This window comes from Balaenoptera physalus (assembly GCF_965194825.1).
Source record: "Balaenoptera physalus genome assembly, chromosome: 6".
Lineage (NCBI taxonomy): Eukaryota > Metazoa > Chordata > Mammalia > Artiodactyla > Balaenopteridae > Balaenoptera > Balaenoptera physalus.
Genome location: NC_138885.1, coordinates 68,009,634 through 68,027,018, shown reverse-complemented (window position 1 = coordinate 68,027,018; position 17,385 = coordinate 68,009,634). Strand labels below are relative to the sequence as shown.

Sequence of the window (17,385 nt, the reverse complement as noted above, 5' to 3'; positions counted from 1 at the left end):
CACTGTGTCGATATTTTTTACCACTGGTATTTGAATGCAAACATTATTCCAAGTAATGAAACTAAACTGTCAAAGTAGAAGTGTTTTAGGTATGGCATGTGACATGTTTAAACTTTAACCGTTATTCAGTTTAGAGGTAAAGCTCTCATTAGAGCTCCTATGAAAAGAAATTAAAAAGAAATTTGCTTCTGAAACCTGGAAAATGGCTAAACATTAAATTATAGGGTTTTTAATACTTTAAGCACCCATATTTTGAAATGGAAAGTGTTTTTTAATTACTGGGTGATATTTATTGTTACTTATTATACAAACTGTACCTTGTAATGTGATAAATAAATAAAATAAATGCCTTGATTACTTTGATGTTTCCACTGCCTGATTCCAGGATTTCAAGTCGATGGCTTTGTGCAAGGGGCCACTCTTGCAGCTTAGAACAGAACCTTGACACCAGAAACTACGTTCGTGTTCCAGTGTTAATGTGGTTGTGTATGATTCTCAGCAAGTTCATTTGCACCACATCAGCTCAGCTGTAACTTTATTTATTTACTTTTGGCCACACCACACAGCACGGGATCCCGACCAGGGATCGAACCTGTGCCCCCTGCAGTGGAAGCACAGAGTCTTAACCACTGGACCTCCAGGGGAAGTCCCTCAGCTGTAATTTTAGACATTTCTCCTTCATTGGGCTAGTGTTGATAGGGAAATGTAGATCATGAAGGAAGCCATAAAGAAATTTAAACTTTGTTAGTAAGGCCCTGTATAGGATTATGGTGAATGGACTGTGTGAGTAGAATTGATAATAATTCATTATTTTTTCTGTGCATGTTTAAAGTATTGTTTTATATACCAATTAATAAAAACCATTTTTATGTTTTTCATGTGGAAGCAGAGCTAAATTATTAATATTGTCCTAGTAATTGCCTACTAGTAAAGTACGACTAGTGTTGTCATAGCCTAACCATGTTATTTATATCAGCTTTTTCCTGTAGTTATTTCTCATATTTAAGGGGATACCACTTATTTGCGGTATGACCATCTTATGTCCAGCAGGCTTTTATAGTTATCTCCCTCAATTTTGAACAGTTTTCTCACTCTTGAAACATTAGGTCGCTGAGTTTTCTGTCATTTGTCATGCTTTTCACAGTAATACTTCTGACGCTGTTAACTGCTTGTGAGGGGAAGTGTGTACCTCACAGACTCCCTGCACAATCATGTGTAGCAGCCAGTTGTAGAAGCCGTTATTAGCACCTGCGCCCCTTCGCCAGCTGTCCAGTGCCCCCCTGCACACAGAACCTCCTAGATCATCCTGTCTGCCGCCGGCCAGAGGGTGTGCCCCTCCTCCTATACCAGGCACTCACCAGCCCCAAGTACTGCTCGAAGCCATGTTTCAGCAAGTGCTCCGGGCATTCCTTCTGCCTTTCCTGGTGTGGGCACCACCTTTCATGTCCATTCCATCAGGACAAGAGGGGGAGGCACAGTCAGCGTGATTATCAGTGCTGCTGGCTTAACCGTACCCAAACCTTACTGTTTGTTATAGATTTTTCCTGAAGAATGTTAAGACCACTAACAGTTTAAATAACAAGGCAAGAAGGTATCGCTTTGATACTAAAGATACTCCTGTTTTTAAGTTCCCCCTCCCTACCTTTTTTTCCTATAGGGAACCTCTATACAATTTTATGTATTTGTTGTTAATGATCATAGCCAATGTTCTCCATTCTCTTCTCATTACTTAGTATAAATCAACATATACTTTAACTGAAGAGGTCAAATTAGGACCCAAATTCTAAATTCCAAATCTTTTGGATCAAAATCAAGCCATCTTGGTGAGACTAAAATCGGTTACTTAAAAGAGTACATTCTGGTTGCCCTAAAGATAAAAATGGAAAAGAAAAAAAAAGAGAGAGAGAAAGCCTTTCCTGCCCAGCTGCCTGCCTACCTATGTTCCTTTCGTTTCGATTTTGATCATCTGTTCTCTCCCTTCATTGCCCAGTACCGTGCTGGAGAAACTGACTCATCAGGGCCTCCCAAATGAAGAGCGGCAGCTGAAATGTCATTCCCACCTTCTCAAGCACAATTGCATTTCCCCCAACGTTCTTATTGCCTCCAACATAGTTTACATTTGCAGCAGGCTTTGCAGGCATGCTCCTTGGCTGTTTGCATTCATGCTTATTTCTAGAGGTAGTGTTATGGCTTGGAAGGGATAATGAAGATGTGCTGAATTTTTCTTTCTCTTCTAATAGCATGGAATTCTTTTCCATTGTTTCTGTTACTGCCATTCAAACTGGAGATGTGAACGTCAGAAACATGAGAAGCAGACGTGCTGGTTTTCTTATAGAAGCCAGGGTTTGGGTCAGTATAACAGTAGGCCCAGTGAGAATGGCTTCAGTTTTTACCTAGGCCAGTACACAGGAGACACAGGACCCTTGGCCTGTGCCACGTGGGCCTCTCAGTAGCCCACCCATCTCCCTCACTGTCTGTCCTTTTCAGCCTGCTTCTGACCACTGCTCTCCCTGTGACAGACTCTTTTGGGTCCATTAGTTAATCCAGTCTTTCATCTCCAGTTTTAAGGTGATTGATGTGACAGGAGGTATTCACAGGTGAGAGCAATCTCAGATGCCATGGTAATAAAGTTGTCCTTTTTCCAGTTGCAAAAGAGAAGAGGTCTTTAAAACAAGTTGCTATGCCCTTTGTTCATGAAGGTATAATTCAAGCCGTGTACTCTTTCACTTTCATTTGTCAAGATGTACCAAAAGCTTTGGAGGTGGCCTAGAAAAAAAATACTTGTGGCCAACTTACAAGGTTACTTTTCTCAGGACCATCTCTGACCTCACTAATACTGTTATATGATGATGCTGATTGTTACCAAAACATCCCCCAAAGGAATCCCTTTTTTATAAAATGATCAAGTGATTTGTTTAAATAACTCTAAAGAAGAAACAGTCCTGTTTATAAAGGAATTGGTTATTTTCCCACCTTTTAAAGCCAGTGTATGTCATTATGGTCATACAGTAAACAGCAGAAACAGAGGTGGCTTCTGCTTATAAGAAACAATAACTAGAGACTAAAGAATGTCACAGAATAAAAAACAAGATGCTAACACCTCCTTTCTCACAAGACCACTGTCCCTCAGCCTCAGCTACAAGAAACCAGAAATCTGGTGGGTTTCATTTGGTTTGGTTTCTTAACACCTTCAAGAGGAAGATAGATGACACATTTTCTTGACTTATATCCAGTGCTAGCAAAGTTATCAGATTTCCTGGTCCGTAACTGAGAACTGATGGATGGAAAAGGGAGAATGGTTAGGAGGAAAGAAAAAGAGCCAACAACTTTGGAGAATAAGAAGAGACAGGAAAACTAAAACACAAACTTATGAAAACATAAAAATCTGGGGCAATTTAGAATTGAAATCCCCTAAAAATGGAAAATGTCACCTAATGAGTGTTCATTGTGTTCTGTTATGAAGACGTCAGTAATCTTGATTCCCTGAGTGTTGACCTGTGCAGATGTCTAAGGGCGTCTGCTACACTACAGGGAATCACAGGCACAAGTCACTCTGTCTTATAAACCAGGGCTTGGCCCGAGCTCCTGCACTCCTTGTGAACCACTCAGGCCTCCTTTCTGCCAGATCCCATCCTAGCTCTTTCTTAGCATTCTCCTAAGCAGAAAGAACCCCCAAGATGCAACTTTTGACCTTTTAATTATTGCGTTTTGAATGCCTGTTACATTCTGATTTGATCATTCTGAGACGGGTAATCAAAATACAACCATATCTAGGAAGCAGAATTATCTGCAGGTGTCAGTGCCCTAGAGCCTCATCTGCGGGAACAGCGCCCTGTTTCCGTCATGCTAGGTAGAGGAGAACAACTGCAGAGCTATTCTAAGTTGTACAATTTGTGCAACTGACTTGTTAAAGATATCTTTTTCTGAATTGGTAAAATATGTGATATAAATATCACTGATAATATAAAACTGCATATAAAAGAAAACATTTAGATAAAGCTCAAATATAACACAATCACCCTTTTTAAAAGAAAGTATTTGTCACTTTTTCTTTAATGCACTTGACACTGTTATAGTATGATTGTAATGACATCCAGGAAAGAAGCTTGCTTTCAAGTCCAACAGCCCTTCTCTGAATTGCTGGCCAGTTCCAGTTCCTATTCCCCACTTTTTCTAAACTCTTCATTGGTTCCATGACTGAACTTACTTCCTAACACACAGAAACTAGACCATCGGGTATGAACTCCCTTAGCCTTCTGCCTCCAGGCCCCCACCACTCCTGCACTGCACAGCCATCCTCTCCCCCTTACCCTTGGCCCTGCCAACACAGGGAAGGGAAGAGTTGAGTTTTCTCTAATTCAAAACTAATCCCTCTGCCCTGGCTCCCATCTCCATTGGATGCCCTCAGGAACCTTACTCCATGGGTTACCTCCTGTTTCTCAGGAATCTTCAATCAGCCATTTCCATCTCTTCCACTGTTTCCCTCCCACCTCACTTCCAAACCTGTTCTTCTACTTCTCTTCCCCCTGTTAATGCCATCTTCCCCCTAAGAGTTAGCCCTCGTTCTTCCTCTCTCCTTTGCCTCTGATTCAGTTAGTCACCAAGCGCTGTTGATTCTGCCCCATGTTCTCCATCAGCACTGCCCGAGTTCAGATCCGTGTCATCTGTTACCTGGACTACTGCTGTAGCACCCTACCTAGTCTGTCTTCCTCCAGCCTTGTCCCCTTGACTGTGTCACTTTCCTTAAAAATCTTCAGTGGCCCTGCATTGCTGACTGAACAAAGTATACATTTGTAGGCGTGGAAGAGGCCCCATCTGCCTCTCAGCTCTTGCCACGCCAGCCATTAGGGTCACCTAATGCTCCCCGCTCCAACACGCCGACCCCCATTCAGGCCTGATCTGCTCACCTGGCTGACCCTGCTCATCCCGGAAGCCGCAGCTCACACGTAATACCCGAGCAGTGCCCACCCCAGCTACCCTCACACTTTGCAGACACTTTCAGAAGAGGCTTTTCACGTTATATTTAACAGGAGAAACCTATGGTGAATTCCTTGAGCCAATATTTGGTTTAATCTTTGTATATGTCATCACCTAATAAATGTTTACGAATGGATAAAAATAATTAATGAGTGACGTCTATTTGTTTTGATGACCTCTAGCGGAATAAAAAAGACAAAAAGACTACAATACTCCATTTTTACAAATACAATCCAGCATCAGGAAAGTCACAAAACAAACAAAATTTAAGAAATAACAAATTTTAGATACAAAAATTCAAAAGGGAATCCAGTTCCCGTTTGAATTTTTGTATCTAAAAGCTTCCAGTGCTTCAAGGCCTACTTCTAGAACCATTTCCTGGAGAGCTACATAACCTGCCTTACTAACAGTTTAAAAAAACAAAAGTAAAAACACCACCACCACTAACACCAGCCCCAAGTGGCAAGATGCCTTTATAAAGACCTGTCCAAGAAGGAAATGTATAAAGAACAATTTCCTGAAGATTACTTTCTGAGATACACGTGTGATCCTCTGATTAGAGAACATTGGGCCGCTCGGACAGTGAAACCCTTCCTTCTGCATATGTAATATGAAGAAATGCCCCATGGTTTTCAAAAGGCCACATTCATTACTGCTTTGTGAAGGTGAGGAAGGGAATTGGTTCTATCACAATATCTCAGTACCCAGTTGTGTTTGCCAAGAGCCCTTCTCTGTTTCAGTGGTTTACATACCAGTAGAACTTCAACACCCTATATCACGAGTAACTGGCAGGTACAAAACCGGGACTTCCTCCACACTTCTAATCCAATTTATTAACCTTACCAAGTTAAGTAAAACTGGATTATCCTGAGACTTCCCCTAAAAATAACTTCACAATTCTCTAGCTATTTCATGATTATATAACTTTTAAAACATGAGTCAGTGCTATCTATTTCACTCATTCGCCTCAGATTAAAAGCAAGATTACATACTTTATCCAGTTTTATTCACTCAGAGGAACACAGAAGAAAATAAAGACATCACAGACTATCTGAAAGTTGATCTTGAGCTCGGCTTCAGGAACTCCAGGAAATGCTTTCAATTTACAGGCTCTGAACATCATTAACAATCCAGAAGCAACTGTATCTGCATTCCTGACCCTTTTCCATAAAAGACATAGAAGGGATTATGGCCGCCTTTTCAAAATCAACACAACATTTTGTACTTGAGCTTACTTGGCAGTGATCAGAGTCACAAGCACATACCTGCTTGGAATGAACCCTGGGTTATCCACTGCTACCTTATATGGCTATTTTGGCCAGTAGTAGTATTTCAAATTCTGATATACCATATTTCATTGATTCTACCATATGCTTTTTTTTTTTCATTTTAACATCTCTGAAATTGGGATTAAGCTTATAATCAGTGGCATGTCATAAATTAATTGGCATGGTTTTTCTAAATGGAATATATGTATCTTACATTCAGGCTAAGTCTTATGTTCAGTAGGCTCTTAAGTTTGAAGTAAGTTTATTTATATATATATATATATATATTTAAAATCACTTACTAATATACAAATAAGACCTAATTAAACTTAAAAGCTTTTGCACAGCAAAGGAAACCATAAACAAAATGAAAAGACAACCTACAGAATGGGAGAAAATATTTGCCAACTATGTGACCGACAAAATATACAAACAGCTCGTATAGCTTAATATCAAACAAACTATCCAATCAAAAAATGGGCAGAAGACCTAAATAGACATTTCTCCAAAGAAGACATACAGATAGCCAAAAGGCATATGAAAAGATGCTCAACATTGCTAATTATTAGAGAAATGCAAATCAAAACTACAGTGAGGTATCACCTCACACCCGTCAGAATGGCCATCTTTAAAAAGTCCACACACAATAAATGCTGGAGAGGGTGTGGAGAAAAGGGAACCCTCCTATACTGTTGGTGGGAATGTAAATTGGTGCAGCCACTATAGAGAACAGTATGGTGGTTCCCTAAAAATCTAAAAATAGAGCTACCATATGATCCAGCAATCCCACTCCTTGGCATATATCTGAAGAAAACCATAATTCGGAAAGATACAAGAACCCCAAAGGTCACTGCAACACTATTTACAATAGCCAAAACATGGAAGCAACCTAAATGTCCATCGGCAGATGAATGGATAAAGAAGACATACACACACACACACACACACACACACACACACACACACAATGGAATACTACTAAGCCATAAAGAAGAATGAAATAATGCCACTTGCAGTAACATGGATGAACCTAGAGATTATCATACTGAGTGAAGTAAGCCAGACAGAGAAACACAAATACCATGATATCATTTATATGTGGAATCTGAAAGGAAGGAAAAGACACAGATGAACTTATTTCCAAAACAGAATGTTTACCAAAGGGGAAAGGGGAAGGGATAAATTAGGAGGCTGGGATTAACATATACACACTACTGTGTATAAAATAGATAACCAACAAACAAACAAAAAATCACTTCTATAAATAGAACAGTAGTAAAAATGACAGTCTTAGCTGTGAATTTCATTATTTGCCATAGCTGTTTTGGCAGATATTTATGTTGAAATCAAATCGTCACACTTTGATTTTCACTCTCTTGTATTACTGTTTTCTGCTGGAGGAAATCATATATATGTAAGAAATTATTTCAAGTAAATAATTTGATACAGATCAGTAACTTCCTTGTTCCCTGTCCCTTTTCTTTTAACTTATTTCTTGAGTACATTTTCAGCCAATACTTGCTCAGAAGTCTTAAAGTGTTATTGATAATATTCAAGATATTTTTTCTTTTATTCTTTAATGTTTGGGGTTTGGATTTATTGCTTCTCTATTCTACCAATATTTTTTCATTTAGGTTAAGCTAGAATGGCTTCTCTTTCCTATCCATAAAGTCTATAGGTATCTTGGCATTTGAATCCTTCTTCTTTGGAGGTTCCTTTCTTAGGGATAAAAGAATCAAATGCAGTAAAACCTTTATGAGCTGGAAAGATGAGTGAATAATTACTATATTCAAACAGGGTTTCTGATCAACTGTAGCTTCTGCAGTTTCTAAAATATATTCATTTTCTTTTGCTAACATAGTATCAAATGGTTCTGAACAGATATTAGCCCTTTTTGATGATTCTGTTGTAACCAGCCACTAAATATCACCTTCACCACCCGTGGCCCTAACTGTGGTCACAGAGGACAGGAGATGGATCATCTGACAAAATCCTTAACAGACAGATTCTACATTACTCCTCATCCTCCTTCATGCGGTAGCACTCAGAATATGCCCGTACTTGTATAGCGCATAGATGAGACTGCTTCCAGCTGGAGGGGACCAGTTGGAAAATTCCACTGTAGAAATTGTTTTCAAAAGTAAATAGCAGAATATTGGTTTGATTTATCACCATTTCTAAAGCAAAGAGGAAATCAAGCTCTGAAGGAAATTGTAACTGCTTGGCAGTTCCACTCAACCAAGGTTTTTCTAGCTGTAACCATACTGTGCCTCTTGATACTGACTATGGCTTGTGTATGACTGCTTGGAAGGGAAATAATCTCCTCATCTGTAATCTCCCCTCGGGGCCACTTTGTCACTACTCTTTTTCAGGTCCACACATTCAGGGGGCCGCACTGGTGTGAATACTGTGCCAACTTCATGTGGGGACTCATTGCTCAGGGAGTGAGATGTGCAGGTAAGAGCTCTTCCCTTTTCTCCTGACTGTGTAAGTTATGAAGCTTTAAGGAGTAACTCATGAGGAGCTTTGCTATTCTGCACATACAATGGGCTGGACCCCCGTTTGCTCTTAACATGCAACAGGCTGGATTCTCAGGCAGCCAGTTTGATTATTGATATTTTATCTGCCCTTCACCTTCTTGTACTTAATGGGCAGCAGTCTGGTCCATTAAAAAGAGAGAAGTTGTCTTGTTCAGAAAGTTTGATAAAAGGAGATAAAAGTAAGGCAGTTATATTTGCCTTGCCTTTGATGTTGCAGCAACTAAATTTATAAGAATGATTTTTTTAAAGCAGTGTACAGAGACCTATGATTGTTGCCTTAGAAACTGAATTTTAAAGATAACTTGTTAAGCTGAATTGTCCTTACTAAATTTTGTGAAATCAAATTGAAGCTTTAAAAAAAATCTGTGAATTTATCTTAAAAGATGATTACCAAATTCTGAAAAACCACTTAGTCACTAATATTTTGTGTGTGACATTTTGAAATCTTGAATATGCCATATCATCTTTATAAAGATTTAAATTTAGAAACTTGAAGGTTTCCACATAAAGAACCAACTCAGGGATTTATTGAAATGCTTTATGAAATAAGTAGTTATTCACATCATGTGAAATTCATTTGTATAGAACAACTATACTGAGTACTGGCCGTTTATTCAAACTGCTCTAAATTCTGGTATAGGCTTTAAAATAATTATTTAAATTTCAGATGTGTAATGTTAGGTCATAGAAGTTTCTTTCTGCTATTTAAATTGTAAAGCTAAAAAATACCTTCTTACATGTCTTTTGCCTGAAGCTTAACTCTAAAAATGTATGTGAAGAGTAAAGTATTTCAAAATGGTAACTGAAGTAATTCTGTCAAGTTTAGCACTGTAAAAATCCACATTTCTTTCGTGGCATGATTCCTAACGGAGTATTTTTGTTGTCCATTATGTGCAGAAACTTCTGGGGTTTGATTTTTCTTATTTCTAAATTGCCTTTTCTTTGAACAGCAAGGTGTGGTATGCGTTGCACGTGCACGCTCCGAGTCGCCCTTCCTTCAGTTATAACTCCCTTAGCAGCACTAAGGCACGATAAGGTTCCAGGCATGTATCGCCAGCCAGGTCCATTCAGGGCCTTGCTGCCATGAGGAGGGGGAAGAATTCCTCACGTCTTGGCTTTGAACTGTGCAGAGGTGTCCGTCAAGGAGAGCCTCAGCTCAGAGCCAGTCTAATTCCTCCAACATCCTAGAGGGCTGACAGCCCCCTTTGCAGGTCTCTGCCCAGAGAATAAATGAGGACATTATCTTTCTGGCTGGTGGTTACCCAGAGTCAGGATGAGGACCCATCACTAGGAAGGTTGTGGTTGAGCCTTTGAATGGAACACAGTCGTGTAGTTAAGAACATCCACGTCGTTGTGGTGTTTCAAAGGCAAATGGAGTACCCTTTCCAAAGCACAAATCACCTGCTCGAAGAATGGTCGTCTTAATAAGCCTGGTTTGCCTTTATGACATAGCCTTGACCAGCTGAGACTGCAGCGGTTTCTTACACACTTTAAGACGGTCACTAATTCAAAAGCTTTTCTTTTACTAGAGTGATGATGTTTACTGTTTACATTTTGAAAGAGTGAAGGCCATCTACATGGAAATTTTGAGTCAGCTATTAGCAGAGAACTAGCACAGCACATGTGAATAATCTTTGGCCATACGCTACAACCCCAAATCATGTTTAGAAGAGATGTTTTGGAATGTTTATGATAGTAATAATGTGAAGGAAAAGAAGAAAGAAAATGATTCACCCCATCCCATAGCCACCCACTTGAATAGCCTCCACTTTTTATTGTGAGTAAAGGTCAACAATGTAAAGAAAAGCCTTTTCATTTTATGTTATATCTTGTCTTCAAAAGCATTATATTCTATGTGATTGGAACCCTATTACTGAGCAACATAAGAACAAGTCAACCCATTTTTTTAAAATGTGGAAGGTTGGGATTTGAATTACTTCTGTTTTCTATGACAGCTAATTACATTTAGATTGACAGTGGGATTCTTTCATCTGAAGTGGCTCATCCTGACCTTTGAGCCATCTACTTTATATAAAACAGAATGCAAAGAATTAAGAACTTCAAGAGAGAGAGAACTAACTGTGGTAGGGTGAACATTGGCTCCCCAAAGATGTCTACTTCCTAATGCCTAGAACCTGTGACTGTTTCCTCTCATGGCAAAGGAGACTCTGTGATTAAGTTAATGAAGTTGAGACGGGGAGATTACTGTGGACTGTCAGAGTGGCCAAGTGTAATCACAATCAAAGCGTCCCTGTAAGAGGGAGGCAAAAGAGGCTGAGTCAGATAAAAGGTATAAGAACAGAAGCAGAGGTCAGAAAAGAGCAAAGATGCTATGCTGCTAGCTTTGAAGATGGGGGAAGGGGGCCATGAGCCAATGAATGCAGGCAGCCTCTGGAAGCTGGAAAAGGCAAGGCAAGAAACAGATTCTCCCCTGGAGCCTCCAGAAGGAGGTCTTAGGCTTGCTAAGAAACTGATTTCTTAGGCTTGCATGAAACTGATTTTGGACTTCTGACCTCCAGAACTGTTAGATGATATACTCGTGTTGTTTTAAACCATGGAGTTTATGGTTATTTGTTACAGCAGCAACAGAAGACTAATACATTAGCCACTAAGCATTAAAGCTTTTACTTCCAAAGAAAAATGGAAGTAATACTGCCTGTCAGAAAAGAGATGTATTTATCTGCTTTTGATCCCTAAAACAGCTTGCTTTGTTCTGGTTTCTTTTTTCAAAATCCACCAAGGCAGAAGAGCAGTTGTCAGGAATTTTTAAAGGAATGTTTGCCAAAAGCAGCAGTTTTGTATCCCACCACCCCCCTCTTTTTTTTTTTTTTTAACATTATGCAAAGTGTTGGGTGGTGTTCCAGTCACCAGGCTGGTGGCAGAGTAGCTGAAGGAATCAGACTGAATCCAGCTAATAGCAAGCAAGCTGTCCCTTCAGTACTGAAAGCTCTAGGCTTGCTCAGCACCCACAGCTGACGAGGACAGCTGAGGGGGCAGCAGGGACGGTCATGGGGATGCAGTCATTGCAGACATGATCTTTCCAAAACTCCACAACATGAGGTTCCACAGTCGGCGTTAAACGCCTCACCTACCACAGTCTCCCTTACTTTAGGCTTCTTTAAAGTGAGTAAAATGACATTGCAAGAGACCATCTAACTGCAGCTTGGGAGTGGTGATCCTCCTACTGAAATATTTACGAGCAAAGTAAGTGGCCTTCAAAAGTTAAGTGCAGGGCTTCCCTGGTGGCGCAGTGGTTGAGAATCTGCCTGCCAATGCAGGGGACACGGGTTCGAGTCCTGGTCTGGGAAGATCCCACATGGCGCGGAGCAACTGGGCCCGTGACCCACAATTACTGAGCCTGCGCGTCTGGAGCCTGTGCTCTGCAACAAGAGAGGCCACGATAGTGAGAGGCCCGCGCACCGTGATGAAGAGTGGCCCCCACTTGCCGCAACTAGAGAAAGCCCTTGCACAGAAACGAAGACCCAACACAGCCATAAATAAATAAAATTTTTAAAAATGAAAAAAAAAAAAGTTAAGTGCAAAGGATCATTGTTGTTCAGATGGAATAATTTTCCCAGACCATTTTTCCTTTCTTTGTGAAATGTAAGCTTATAGGTTAAAGTAATCTATTATAAGATCACCAAACATCTCTCTCATGAAAAAGACCATTATTCCACCAGCATTCCTGAATTGTTTTCATTTTAGCCTTCCCAAAATAGTCTAAGAAGTTAAGCCGGATAATAATTGTAAATCAGACACATCAACTTAGTGTTGGTTATTTATGAAAGTTACTTCATTTTTCCAGTGTATCATTATCATTGCTGCCGGCCCCCAAAAGGAAATGGCAGCAGTTTTTTTCCTAATAATAAAATGTATTTATTGCTTTGCGTATACAAGCACTTAACTTTTAGGTTGGAGAAGGGGAAGTAATGTCTTCTATTTTAATTACTGCTTTGATTGTACCTAAAAAGTTATGTCTGTCCTTGTAACCCAATGAGAAATTGGTTAGACTTGCTTACGACTTTCATGTAGCTCCTTTTAATTGAAAGCAGTGTTTTCATAAATATCCCAAAGAACAAAGTATTCTTCTTAATTTTGCTTGTGAAAATAATGACTCCTGATGCATGTTAGAAATGGGCTAGTCCCACTTTTCCTGGGTGGGCATGGAGGTGGAGGTAGGGACAGCTAAGAGACATGTTTTAAAATAAAACTTCTATTTGCAATTAATTTAAAATAGGAACACTCATAGGAAAGAATGAATGATTACCTTTCCTTTCAAAACACACATTAACATTACCCCTTAATCCTGTCAATAGAATATAAATAATATCAGCTATTTATTTCAAAAAATAGGTTTCTGTGCTTTTTAGATATAAAGCACGCATGTTTTTTAGAGAAATCAAGCCCAGAAAATCTGAAAGTAACCTCAAATTAGTATTCTAATAGAAATACTTGATTAATAAGGACAGAATGAAATATGATTTGAATTTCTCATTCCTCCTTTCACGTGTTTATTCTGTGCTTATTAACTTGAAGAATTGGGAGGGGGCAATATGATTTAATTGTAACATAAAAATAACCTACCAAACCAAGAGATGCAACAAATGAAATAATCTTTTATGGACTTTTTTTTTCATTTATACTGTAGAGCTTCCCTGGGAGAAATCGAACTATATAGGAGTTATATGACTTTAATAAATAAGTATGAAAACCAAATAAAGTCTTAATGGCAACCTGAAATATTGATATATTGCTAGTCCCTGAAGCAGCAATTTTCAGAGCCAGCGCAGAGCTGGTATATTGCACTGTGAACTTAAGGGTATAACGATACTTCACTTTAATGACTTTACCCCATCCTTTGGTCTTTTGAAGGACTTCATATCCAATCCTGCCAAAAAATTTGGCCTTTGAAATTTATTTCTAAAATTGAGCATAATATATTGTCCCATAGTTTAATCTTAGCCAAATGTAAGAAAGAATATCAGTTTAGGAAACATTTCCCTTCTCGTTAAATACCTAAATATGAGCTCAGTCATCTCTTTGTCCAGTTTTCACTGAGTCGCAAATAAATTAGTCATTTGCTGATGTGTAAAATGGGAGATAACTGCAAACATTCAAAGGAAAAACGTTAATGTTAATATCAGACCATTAGTGCCATTCAGATGTTTTGATATTCTGTGGATGCATCCAAATTTTACTGTTTTGCCTTCTACTGGATTTCCACTTACTTAGGAAAGAATGTGACAAAACAAGAATATAATGGGTAGGTTTTATCACTGCTTTTTAAAAGTCCTTGCCAAATCACATATAGATTTCTGTAACAGTAAAATATAGCAGAGCCTTTTAAACTCAAGTATATACAACAAATAATAGGTACAACATACATCATTGAATAAGAGGTTGAAAATAGCAAATTCATCTTCAACCCTGAAAACAATAACTCAGCGTACATGATGTACTGCTGGTGAAAAGTGGTATATATATCACTCAGTGGGAAGAGCACAGGCTGGGAATTAGGAAGCCAAGGTTTAAATCTCAGTTCTAACAGTTTCTGGCTGAGCAACTTGAACAAGTCATTTAGCCTCTCTGAGCTTCATTTTCTTTGTGAAAAGAAGACACTGTGGTAGGTTGTTACTAACAGCCATTTCCAGCTGGATCTGTGACTTCTGGGTACACAAAGTATGAGGCACATCAACATTATTTTTAGATAATGAAGCCCTGCTGACTTTTATACTTTTAAAATATTATGTAAGAGTTCTTCCAGTTCTAGACTAGTTGAATAAATATGTTTTATTCCTCACAATAATGATAACAAAAGACCCTGGACAGAATATATACATCAACGATCAAAAGACTGTGAAAGTTGGGTAAAAGAAGGAAGGCTGATTAGGGACCTCAGGACTCAAGGAACCCAGAAGCGAGTTGCCTGGTGGTATTTTGGATTTTGGGTTTTTTTGAAACTCCTGTGTATCCCAGCCTGAGCATTAAAGATACCCACAACCCATAAATGCCAATAGGCACAGACAAATCCCGAGAAAAGCTGGCTCTTCCTAGCCAGAGTCCTGGGAAAAGGGCACCCAAGCCGGACAGAAGTCTTTTAGCCATATCTACCATTCTCCAGGTGAACACCATGATAAAGCCACATTGCTACCCCTACCCACGGACTTCTGCTGGACGCTGCAGCAGAAGTCTGTGGGTAGAACCCTGTTTTCCATCCCACTCTGCAGTAACAAGGTTGCACTTCTCTCCTGTGAGTCTATGGGCAGAGCCCTGTCTTCATCCCTGACCTTCAGTAATGAGGCAGCTGAGACCATGATCAGAACTCTCTTTCCGTGCCCACCCTGCAGTTCCATGCAGCACAGCACTCCTCCCCGACCAGGTTTGTGGGCAAACCCTGGCTTCCATCCCTACCCTGCAATAATAACTAGGATATGGCCCTCTTCCCTCCCCAGAATGTGGGGTAGAGTCCTGCCATTTGAGTAACATACAAGTTTGGTAGGCAAAATAGCACTGCAATAGCATTACAAAGGCTTTGTAAACTAGTTTGACGTTTGAAACACAGCCTATGAAAGTGTGCCAGGATGTGCATTCTAAATCTAAACAGGTTAACTACCTGCTAAAATTGAAAATTTCAGTAGGAACCAGAGTCTTACAACACTCAAAATATCCAGGATGCAGTTCAAAATTACATTTCATACCAAGTACCAGGAAAATCTCGACTCAGATGAAAAAAGACAATCAACAGTCGCCAATATTGAGATGACAGAGATGTTGGAATTATCAGACAAGGAAAGCAGCTATCATAAAAACGTTCCAGGAAGCAATTAGAAACACTCTTGAAACAAATGAAAAAAGTAGGAAATATCAGAAAAGAAATAAAGATATAAGAAAGAACTAAATGTAAATTGTAGAACTGAAAATTTTATTAACAAATAAACCCACGGGATGGGCTCAATGGAAGATATGATATGTCAGAGGAAGGAATCTGTGAAGCTGAAGATAGATCAGTAGATATTATCCAGTTCAAATGAGAGCAAAAATAGATTTTTAAAAGTGAACTGAGCTTCAGAGACCTGTAGCACAGTAACAGAAGATTTAGCATTTGTGTTTTTGGAGTCCCGGGAGAGGATAAAGAGTGAGAGGGTGAAAGATATTTGAAAAACTGGTGGCTGAAAACTCCCCAGATTTGGTGAAAGCAGTCAGAGAAAAATGATGTACCTATTTGGAGGTGCGTTTATGTAAATGAAATGTATAAAGAACAGTGTAGATGAGGAAGCAGTTATAACCCCAGCATCCAAGTCCTTCTCAGGACCTGGCATTCACATCTGACGAACACAGAATTGGCCTAGAAGTCAGCTTAGCTCCTGACCTTAAGCTGATTATGACAGTGCCTTACAATGAACCCCGGGGCACTACCTAGGAAAGGCCTCTCAAAATGTTTCATTCTTCTAAATAATAACAGAGTCATGGTAAACAATTATAATTTACTATGTGTAAGCATTTTATGTGTATTAACATTAAAGCCTCACATTAGCATAATAATAGAACCTAATAATAGATCTAATATTAATGGATAAATACTATTATTATTCCCATTTTATATAACTGGGCACAGAAAGTTTAAGTAACCCCCTCAAAATCACACAACTAATAGATTCTAGATCTAACTCTAAATTACGGAAGTTATACAAAACATTAAAATTTCAGGGGGAATGAGGTCCTTTAAGTGGCCATTGCCATTGAGTTGCCTTATGATTGAATCAGAAATCTTATTTATATCTAATATAGAATGAAGAGGAATTTGGGGTTTGGGTTATGTATTCATTTGGACATTATTTAACTACACAGAACAGCGTTGGGTCATTTCTTCAGATGGTACAGCTCGAGCTCCTTGCCCTGGCAGCCTTTACGTATTCAAAGAAGCACCTGTTCTTCTTTAGTAATGACGATGTTTGGACACTATTAGCATGGGCTGTGCCATCGCCAGTGCTGTTCACTTACACACACATGTTCAAAGACTCAGCTTCCCTCTACACCTAGCCTGTTTTTGCACATGGGAGGTGCTCAGTACCCATGACTTCTTCCCTTAGAGTCACCACAAGCCTTAAGTTCTTTTTTCAAGTTGGTAGTATCTACGTATTTAATGAAAGAACAATTCCATTTATAAGTTTTGGCTAATTTTCCTTGTCTTTGTTAACTGTTACTGCCATATATATAACTAGATTTCAGCTTTACCAAAAGTCATAATAACAATGATGATCATCATCAGTATTTGTCTAACATTTTATAATATGCAAATCACCTTGAATGCATTGGCTTATTAATTCTTATAACAATTCTGTGAGGTAAATGTTATGCTCCCCTTTCTGCCCAAACAGCAAGCAAAACTGAAGCTTGCCCAAGGACCACAGACAGTGGTCATGATACTGTATGGTTTTCAAATCCATTAAGACCTGGCTGTAAATTGTGTGTACCCCAGTTGGATTGGATTTATGAGAGGTCAGCATCAAGTTTTCATGAACTTAAAAACAAATGGGTAATATTTTAAGCAAACATAAAGGTGACATTTATTTTTAGTTAAATTATTCAGGTATGGTCCA

The 17,385-nt window shown here is 39.1% G+C and overlaps 1 protein-coding gene and 1 long non-coding RNA gene across 7 annotated transcripts in view; one reads left to right on the top strand and one right to left on the bottom strand.

The window, feature by feature from the left end:
* The window catches only part of LOC309662602, a 126,316-nt gene that overhangs the window by 16,000 nt on the left and 92,931 nt on the right, over positions 1-17,385 (bottom strand). The window lies entirely within an intron of this gene.
* Positions 1-17,385, top strand: part of CHN1 (chimerin 1) — a 201,601-nt gene that overhangs the window by 169,900 nt on the left and 14,316 nt on the right. For all 6 annotated transcript variants that reach the window (XM_082465445.1, XM_082465446.1, XM_082465447.1 and 3 more), the window contains one exon: positions 8,618-8,702. In XM_082465445.1, the coding sequence (XP_082321571.1) occupies positions 8,618-8,702 (85 nt within the window). The remainder of the gene's footprint in view (positions 1-8,617; positions 8,703-17,385) is intronic.